At 38.1% G+C, this 9,957-nt stretch overlaps 1 protein-coding gene across 1 annotated transcript; it reads left to right on the top strand.

Annotated features, from left to right (window-relative positions):
- The first annotated feature begins 822 nt into the window (after positions 1–822).
- Positions 823–8,331, top strand: VCAM1 (vascular cell adhesion molecule 1). Its single transcript, XM_010285997.1, has 7 exons — positions 823–981; positions 1,708–1,986; positions 2,729–3,046; positions 3,663–3,935; positions 4,509–4,775; positions 5,104–5,370; positions 7,886–8,331. The coding sequence occupies exons 1-7, from the start codon at positions 918–920 to the stop codon at positions 8,044–8,046; spliced, it is 1,629 nt and encodes a 542-aa protein (XP_010284299.1). The 5' UTR covers positions 823–917; the 3' UTR covers positions 8,047–8,331.
- Positions 8,332–9,957: the final 1,626 nt, after the last annotated feature.

Below are 9,957 nucleotides of genomic sequence, written 5' to 3'. Positions count from 1 at the left end.
TATTAACCAGTAATAGTTGTCCTCAGAAATATTCCAGACTGGATTTGTACACCCAATGGAAACCAAATATTGAAAATAATCCCAAGGTTCTATAATTAAACTGCTAAACTTCAGTTATACATAAACAGGACTTTAAAGATCTGAGAGGCATATCAATAACATAATGCATACCAGCAGCATCTTGAAAGAGGGACATTTGAGAGGCATTTTTAAAGTGGAATTGTGAAAATTGGTTCATTCAATTAATCCAAACAGGATGAGCCTGATTCAAGCTGATCAAGTTCTGACCTGAGATCTGGAGATCTGCTCCAGACTTCTGTTATCTGACTTATTTATTCATTTTTAGGGATCAAAAATACTTAGGACCATGAGTAACATCACCTCTGAAACTGGTAGCAGAGTTTTCAAAGGGAATACTGAGTTAGGTAAGGTTATTTACAGAATCGAGTATTGTTGGAAGTATTCTTAAGGCACAGCCCTACGAAAATATTTGCACTAAAAGCAAACTCGAATAACTTTTCTGAGATATAGTGCCACTCAGTTACTTGGAATTACCGACATTCTTTCATTTTATCAGTTGTTTGCAGGGTGAGATCTGGGGTTTTTTAAGTCTGTGGTCACTGTGTTACGAGTCTTAGTAATTATTTTTTTCCTGAGTTTAAAATTCTGTATTTAAAAAAGGCAGCAGAGGGCGCTGAGCCCCCCGGCACAGCCCGGCGTGGCTCCCTTCCTCCCGGCTCTGGATTTCCCCGTCCAGGGATTTCCCCCTCCACCACGAGGAGAGCCTTTATAAAGAGCACACTGGCTCTGTTCCGATAAACTGTTGCAGAGCAGCAGGATCTCACTGTGCTTCTTCACAGAAAATAGAAAGTAGAGCTTTTGAATTTACTTTCTTTACCTAGTAACAGCAATTACAAATGTTAAAACAGATGGGAAGAACAAGCCAAGCCGTGCTAATAATTTTGCATGTGTTAATGACTGGTAAGTTGGTGGGGGTGGTGGTTTACTTTATTTGTTTTTATTTTTGTTAAGTGTAAACTGACCTACAATTTGCTGTTTGGTCTTTATTTCCCTTTGTTCCAGTTGCTTTTACATTTCAGTGAATACAACTGCCGATTAAGTAGTTTTGTCAAAATGTCAGGAAGCTTTTTTTTGACATTTACTTTGCGCTTTTGCAGTGCTCTGGAACGACACAGTAATTTTCTTGTTGAGTTTGCTAAAAGACGGTCTAGGAGACAACTGCCGTAAATCACTGCCTGTTTGATTTTTACTGTCATCCCTGAAAGTATCAGTCAAGTTTAGTACTAAAATGTCCTGTTGAAAGTGATTCTGCAGTTGTCCTTGCTATCTTTCTTACCACCCCTCTTCTCAAATGTTACAAAGTTTTAGAACGAGACCCATCTGACAAAAAAGTTATATTGTGCCGATGCATTCATTTGCACTGACAGCATTGAGTTTATGCCATTTCATACATGAGAACTGTCTGTTAGAGTCATCTGAGTCTGTATTATCTTTGACAAAGATAGCAATGTTTATGGTGCGTTTTGGAGATGTAAATCACTGCATAAGCTTTATTACTTTATGGTTGTGTGGAGGTTAAACAAAACTTGCGAAGTAATGACTTCATGTCACAGTAGAGCATGAGAAGAAATGGGAAAATAAATGTTGAGAATACTGCTGAGTTTATGTATATTCTCCTTATTGTAGTTAAAGCTTTTGAAATGGACATTATACCTGCTAACAGAATTGTTGCACAGATTGGAGAAACACTCATACTCACGTGCAATACTACTGGCTGTGCATCACCAAGTTTTTCCTGGAGAACCCAGATGGACAACCCCCTTGGAGGAACAGTGAGCAATCATAGGACATACTCTACCTTGACTATGAATCCAGTTAGCGTTGTGAATTCTCATGATTATCTGTGTACTGTCTTCTGTGGTGAGAAAGAGAAAAAAGAGAAGAGTATCAAAGTTGAACTTTACTGTAAGTAAAAATGTAAAATTCTCTTTAAGTAGTACACATTCATAAAAAATCAATAATTGTTTTTTGATATCACGGTTAGTAGTTAACTGATAATGCTATGATAAAGAGTCTGCTATAGCTCAATGTATGTTTCCTTGTAAGATTCCTCTATCTGTCTGTTCAGGACTCTTTCTCAGCCCCTTTCTGCTTAGCTTTCTGCACCAAAGGTAGTATGTACTGGTCTTATTTATTCTTATTCTTGGTAATACTTGAAAGCCAAAACATAGACTCCTTAAAACATTCATAGAGTTGGAAAAATAAAAACAAACAGCAATGCGGTTGAGATGGATGTATCTGGGAAACCTGCAAGTGTACAGCACCTAATCAAAGACTTTGCAGTTTGCAGGGGAATGATTCAGATGTCTAAATCTACCAGCACAGAAAACAGGATACCACCAGTGTATGGATTGCTCTGGATGCCTATATTTAGGCAGCTGTATCACTACCTAGGTGCCTTGCTGGTTCTTATTAGATCATTTGTGATCATATTTCAACAATTGTACAAATATAATTCCTGTTAGTGTATGAACTGCTTATAAAAGACCTGTATGTCTTCATATCAAGATATGTCTTGTAATAACATTGATATAACATCATGTTCTGAATGCCTCTAAACTCAAGATGTTTGATGTCTGATTATTGCTCTTACGTTGAACCTAGAGCTCGTCTCTGCTAGATAAAGAAATTAATTTAATTCTTTCAGCTTTCCCCAGTGATCCTATCATTGAGATCAGCCTGTCCTTAGTTGCTGGAGAACCAGTCACTGTCGTGTGTAAAATTCCTGATGTGTATCCTTCTGATCACCTGGAAGTACTCCTAAAGAAAGAGGAACATGTTCTTCATGAGGAAAATTTTTATGAAGATGAGTGCACAAATACAGAGACCAAAATTGTGACATATTCATTTAATCCCACGGCTGAAGATATTGGGAAAGAGATTACCTGTGTGGCCAAGTTACCAATTGCTAATATGGACTTTGAACCCAAAGAAAGAGTAACTTCTCTGAAACTGAATGCAAACTGTAAGTATTTTTATTCTAGGGCTTTCACACCAAGTACACTGTTTAATGTTAAGTTTCATGGCATGGGTTTAGAAAGTGTGTGCTATAAATCATTTCTAATCTGCACTTCTTACCTATATTATTTTTGTAGATAATCTATTGTATTCAGCTGAATTCTGTTGTATTTAGTAACAGTCACTGAGTCATTAAATACCCTCTGTTGTTCATGTCAGAAGTTAGGCAATGCTTTAGTAACTCCTCTCTCACTCTCTTACCTTGGGCACTGGTGCTCAGTCAGAAAGTGAAGACCAGAAGAAAAATGGCAGCATGCAGATAAACAATTGTTTTTAAAATTGCCATTGTATGCTTAGCAGTTCCAAGTTTATAGCCCTAAACAAATGTAAGAGTAAAAAAAAAAAAACATATTTATACACATTTTGTCTAGCTTAGCTTTCAAAGCTGTGGGCTAAATGTCTTATCAAGTCTGGAAAAATTGTTCTGCTGTGTTACTGGAGTACACATTATCCATTTTCACTTGGTACTGTGTGAAATGTACCTCTAGAGAAGCTAGTGTTAAAGATGTGCATGTCATTCTTTATTAACTTACTCACCTAAACTCTCTTTTTTTCTCTTCCAGTTGGTCCACAAAATACTATCATTACTGCGTCTCCAGGCAACTCGCCAATGGAAGGAGATCCTCTAAAACTCACTTGTATGACTGAGAGTAATCCACCACCACAGATAGTTTGGAGAAAACATCTGGCTGATGAAAGCATTCAGCATCTGATAGAAAACAATGTCCTTTCTATTCCCCATGCCCGTTTCACTGATTCAGGACTGTACATATGTGAAGTGATTAATCTGGTAACTAATAAAACAGAGAAAGCAACTGTGGACATTGTTATACAAGGTACAAGTCTGCTTGAATTTAACTTGTATTATCCAGTACCTAGCTGGCAGCTGCCTGTTGGGTTGGAGCATGCCATAACACTTCTTTGCTCTGTATTCAGGATTTAGCTTTCAATTTACTGCCGCTCTTCATGGGCTGTGCTTTTCATTTCTATGCTTTATTTTCAGCTAATTCTCTCTGTAATGCTATTGTACATGCATACCTCTATACATTTCCTGTAATGGAACACTCAAAGTGATAAAAGAAGCTGAGAGAGTGGTGGTGTGGGGGACACTGTTATTTCCTTGAAATACTAATGTACATAGCAATTTCACAGGGACATCACAGTCTCCTTCTTTGAACTAATAGTTTTACTCTTTAGTAGTAAATTTAGTAGTCATTTAATAATAAAACTATTTGGGGCGTTATTATTATTTTTTACTACTGTTTCAACAGAGCCAAAAGTCTCAGATGGAGCCTGGGACCAAAACTAAAATAAACAGATCCTTGAACAAGCAATTCCTGTTTTCTTTAAACCCTCTCCATCTTTAGTACTTTTGCATTAGTATAACAGCCTTTTCGTTTGTCATGCAGGTGCTCCAAACATCGCAGAACTCTCCATCGAGCCTTCTACAACAGTTCAAGAAGGAGAAAATGTTTCCGTACGGTGTTCTGCTGAGAGTAACCCTCCTCCCAATATTATTTTAAGGAGAAAATCTGACAGTGCAGACATGGGGCCTTACAGTGAGGGGAGAATTCTCCTTCTTCCATCTGTGACATTCCTAAATGGAGGAGACTATGAATGTGTAGCGGAAAATAAGTTTGGAAAAAGCAAAAGTGAAATAACACTTAATGTGGAATGTAAGTATGTGTAATGTTACAAAAAAATCAGCATAGTCCTTTGCTCCTCTCATAAGAAAAGAGCAGTGGTGATGAGCAAAACAAAGACATGAAATCTTTAATGTAATGGCAATCTTAAGTCAGGATCTGAATGAGCGAGAAACTGATCTACTTTCTTAACGTTCTTGGTTAGAAGTACTTGATTAGCTCTGATACTGTGTGCTTTACTTATTCTGAGAATGAAAAGGGAACTAACTTTGGGAGGCTGACAACCTAGCATCCAGTAGGATATGTTGGACCCATCTCTAAAAAATCCAATTATGATTAACTACAGGATTCTTCCTTTCAGATGGACCAAAGAATACAATGATCTCTGTTATCCCTGCTACTGCTGTTAAAGAAGGAGAAACTGTCATGATGAAATGTACTAGTTCTGGTAATCCAGCTCCAGTGATCTCTTGGAAGAAAAAGAAGGCCACTGGGGAGGATGAGAAAATTTTTAAAGGTGCAACTTTAACTATACAGAACATAAGAAGTCAAGATCTGGGGCTTTACGAGTGTGAAGCTTATAACCAATTTGGCAAAGAAGAAAAGGCTGTGAAATTACTTGTTCAAGGTTAGTAGAACAAGACAGAACACATTTTTTTTTGTTTTATGTTCTTTAGGTCCAGATCTCGTTCTGTGGAGGATGGGGGGATTCTGTCTTTGATGTCAGTGGAGTTAAAAGGTGGCCCTAATGTCATTAAGTCATTTAGTAATTTTTAAACAGTGAAGGGTGAAATCTGCCTTAGTACAGATAGCTTATGCAAAGCCCTCAGCTGAGCTTCCATCACTCCTTCCAATTGGCAAATGTATGCATGAGGGAAAGAAGTTATGCAGTGCCTATATGTTCTTCCAAATGGGTCTCAGTGGAGGATCCAGATACTTGCATACAGAAGATTCAAAGGGAAAGCACATGCTGAAACTCCTCTGTGGAGGGACTGTATTATAGCCTCTTGGCTCTTCTTTAAGTTAAGACTGTATCCTGTTAGCGCAAGGTACATTTAAGCTATACCAAATGCTGATTCCTCAACCTACATGCAATGATAGCAAAGTTTAATTTTCAGCAGACTTTCTGCTTTAGCCCTGCTGCTTCTGTTTATTACATGGCAACAGTGCATTTCTTAGGGATCGCTTCTGCAACTAATCCATCTCTCTTCCTTTTTCTTTACTATTTTTGTAGCTGCACAAAAAAAAATACACTTTCAGTTTTTCGTTCAAGTGCAGTGATACAAGGACAAAGTGTTACCACCTCTTGCATGTCTGTGGGTGTTACATCCGTTCAGAGTACCATGTGAAAGAAAATAGATGATGGGATCACAACCCTTGAAACAGTATGTGGCAAATATAGCATAGACAGGGCTCAGCTGAAGGACGTAGGAACATAGGAATGCATATCATTCATGAACTGGGAGAACAGTCTCAGCACATAGTACTTTATGTCAAAGGCTAGTTAAAATTATTGTACAGAGTTAGCATTAGGATTTGTTTTAGACAGAATGGCAGCTTCAATTCTATTAAGAATGGATTGTCTTTAAACAAACAAACAACTGAGATGAGTTGCACAGGTTCTTGTCATAAGTGCTAGGATGTTAGTGCTAATGAAAACTTCTGTCCAAAATGGCAGATGCACAAAATAATTGCTGCTTCAAATTTTTTCATAGTTCCACTTCCACCTTTGAAAACAGGATGTAAAATTGTGGAACATAGTGAAAAAAATACTATTCTAGGACTCCTTCCTTTGCCTTTTTTCCTATTTCTCATCTGTTGAAAGAGGACATCAACCTCTGGGTCCATTGGTCTGTGTCCTTTCATGAACTCAAATGAATAAACAGTGAATTTAAAATAAGAAAAGAAGAAAAGGCTTGATATCATGTAAAAGAAATGCAACATACTCCATCAATTGACAAAATGTTCTTTGTCAGCTGCTGATGACTGCAGTGTGTGAAGGATAGCTAGTGACAGAGTAGTGTCTAAAGCTATGTACTTGAATATTATAGTGAGTCCACAAACTGGATTAGTACTGTGTGTGTACAAGCTGCTGATACTTTACAAGTGTTTTCCTTCTGTTCGTTGCTAAATCCTACCTTGCATTTCTTTTCTTTTCAGTTCCTCCCCAAAATATTACTGTGTTAGTATATCCATCAGAAAATGTTAAAGAAGGAGAAAATGTCACTATTACATGTAGCACATACAGTAACCCACCATCACAGATGGTCCTGAAAAAAGTTCATCAGGAGAAAGAAATTATTCTGCCATCAGTGAATGGAACCTTTATACTCTACAATGTTACCAAAAATGATACAGGCAGATATTTGCTTGATGTTTTCAATGAGGTTGGAAACAACATCAAAGTGATTGAGATAGCTGTTGTAGGTAGGTAGATCTATTGCCTTAAACTTACCTTGTTTGTCCTTTCTAATGAGTTTTGTGTCGAGGTGAGCACTAGTTCATGGCTGATCCTTGTGCAACAATACTGCAGTTAACCTAAAAAAAACCCAAAATCAAACCAAATAACAGAACAGTTGGTGAGAGTAAGCTGTATTTAACCTCCTTTTAGCGTGGATGTTATTGTCTCTCTTACCTGAGTTGGTGCAGTAGCTTTAAGGATAGGGCCAGAAAAAGGTAGAGCCTGGCTGCATTTCTGTCCATTTGCATGAACAGTGAGACTAATCCAGAGAACGTTCTGTTTGACAAAAAAATCTGAAAATCGGGATTTTTAAACGTGATCTTCTCCTGAAGCATTGTTTCCAGGATGTAGAAATGTCCCCAGATGTTTCCTGCATAAAATACATGGTATTCTTGTATTCTTCATGAACTCCATGGTATTCATCATTGTAGATGATATCAGATGTGTTTGAACCTGCATAGCAAATTCAAGACCAAGATAGTGGCCAGGAATTAATGTGTGCAATATGGACATATTAAAGAAAAAAGCATAAGGAAAATGTTTTGAAATGTGCTTTGTGCATGAAAACAGAAATAGTGTTCCAAATGAAGGTCATTGATAACACTGCTTTTTCAGTAATATACACGTATCTGTTTCAGTCAGTTTTTACATAACTTTTTTCTCCTTTTGTCTCCATTTGCAGGAAGATTGGAAAAACCAGATCAAATGATACCACTGATTATTGCATTCTCCTGTGTAACAGCAATAGCAGTACCTGTAGTTGCAATTTTGATCTACGTGTCAAGAAAAGCAAAGATAAATGGATCCTACAGTCTTGTAAAAGCACTTAGGCTGAAAGTGTGATAGTGTGAATATAAGCCTAAGTTTATAATAAGCAATGTTATTTATTGTGACTGGTTCTACTCTTCTATAACATATGGTAACAAACAAGTGACTTAAGAACACAGCCATGTGATAGCAAATGGATTTTTTTTCCCCATGTTTTGATAAGTATTTTGGCATTTAAATTAAAGGGAAAGCTAGCATCCTGTCCTAGAAATTGGTAAATCACTTCTGTGTTGAAGCATGCGGAACAGAGAGTTCCTTGAAGAACTAGGTTTGTACATAGTGTATAATTTGTGTTATAAATATGCTCAACTGAATATCAGTTTGTAAAATTGCAGTCTTGCTGCAACTGTACAGAGAAATGTTGTTAATTCAACGATATAAATCAGCATTACTTGAGCTGATCAGATGATCATGTTTTATTTTGTATTACTCTACAGAGTGAATGTTTTTAATATAATTTGTCTGCTTGTGGTAATGTTTGGAAAATGTTCTCTTTTCACTTGTATTGCCATAAACTCTGTACCTTCAATGAAGTTATACAATCACTGGGCTATGCATTTCTAATTAACTTAACTTCAAGGCTCATTTGTTAAACATGTTATTTTAAATATTCAGAAAGTGTCTGGGATTGTAGTCTAGTTAGTTTTAGGACAGCTGAGGTGTTTTTGTAGGGTTTGATTTGAGAATCATTAATGTCAGAATTCCGTTATTTTGTGGTGAGACGAATCAGACCCTTCATTTAGAATATAAGCTACCGATAAATATGCTTTACACATTTTTCACTGCAAAGTAAAACTACCACTAGGTTTCTTTGACTAGATCCCCCTAGTGCTTCTTGATTAAGATTATGTCAGAACACACATTCCTGTGGAAGGAACCAGTGAAAACTATTATCCTTAGCTAATTCAATTGCCAGGGGAAGCCCTAGCTGTAAAGGCAAAGCAGGTAGCAACCTAAAGGCACAGGCAAGGGGGAGAGGGAAAATCTATGCAGCTTCAGCAATGGTGGTTGAGCTTTTCCTGAAGAAATGCCCTTCCCAAGCTGCTCCCTGTGGAAAACTAAACCACTTACCTGACACCTTTCCTTTTAATAGGCAACTAGTGCCTGCATGCTTCACCCTGGTTAGTGCCTTTTTTCCAACCAAAATGGCTGTGAAAATAGTGGGCTTTCTGTGCAGAGGCAAAGGTGAGGGGGAAGGAGAGGTGAGTTTGATGGTATTCTCCCTTACATCCCTTCTGACTAGCAGTCCTGCTTTGACTCATCTGGTTCTTGATGTTCAGCACTGAAGGCAAGGTTGTGAGAGGTGCAGGCACCATGGCTGAGATGTTCAGGTCCCTTCCAACCCAACCTATTCTATGTTGAAGTGCATCTAGTCTCAGCAGCCCTCATCCATTGTGTTAGGCACAGTCAGGTGGGCTTGGCTCACCCAAACTTGCGCACACGAGATCAGGCAGGGATATGTGAAAAGTTTCTTTACATTATTATACAAACGATAACAACTGCCCCCAACAGCAATACAAACACAGATGTCTCTTGGTAGCTAGCTGCAGGATGAGGCAGTGGTACAGATCTCCCATATCTTTTTCATAGCATGTTCGGCAGTGTTTTGTGCACAGTAAATCAGTGCCTGCAGGATCCTGTGCTTATCTACAGTTGGAAAGGGAGGCTTGGAAAGTGGGGGTGTAGCAGAAAAATGGGATAGAAGTGTGGACTTGGCTTGGAGGAATGTGAGCATGCAGTAGGAGGGTGAAGAAAAGATTGAAGATGGAGGAGGAGGAGAGCTTTGACAGGCCCATGACATAAATTTCTTGGAGGTGGTGCCAGGCAGATTTATTCAGAATAATGTCAGGCCTGTCTCAGTGCTGTCTTGTGAACAAACCAAAAAGCATGATTTTTCCACTGTGCAAAACTGTTGCACACATATTT

The sequence above is a fragment of the Phaethon lepturus genome, unplaced genomic scaffold (genome assembly GCF_000687285.1).
Source record: "Phaethon lepturus isolate BGI_N335 unplaced genomic scaffold, ASM68728v1 scaffold26024, whole genome shotgun sequence".
Taxonomy (NCBI): Eukaryota; Metazoa; Chordata; class Aves; order Phaethontiformes; family Phaethontidae; genus Phaethon; species Phaethon lepturus.
Note: the sequence above shows the minus strand (reverse complement) of the source record. Positions and strands in the feature narration are given on the sequence as shown.

Coding starts and splice junctions, on each gene's coding strand:
- VCAM1 (XM_010285997.1), top strand. CDS start 918: ATGTTAAAACAGATGGGAAGAACAAGCCAAGCCGTGCTAATAATTTTG. Junction 1,987..2,728: donor TATCAAAGTTGAACTTTACT/GTAAGTAAAAAT, acceptor TAATTCTTTCAG/CTTTCCCCAGTGATCCTATC. Junction 3,047..3,662: donor TCTGAAACTGAATGCAAACT/GTAAGTATTTTT, acceptor TTTCTCTTCCAG/TTGGTCCACAAAATACTATC.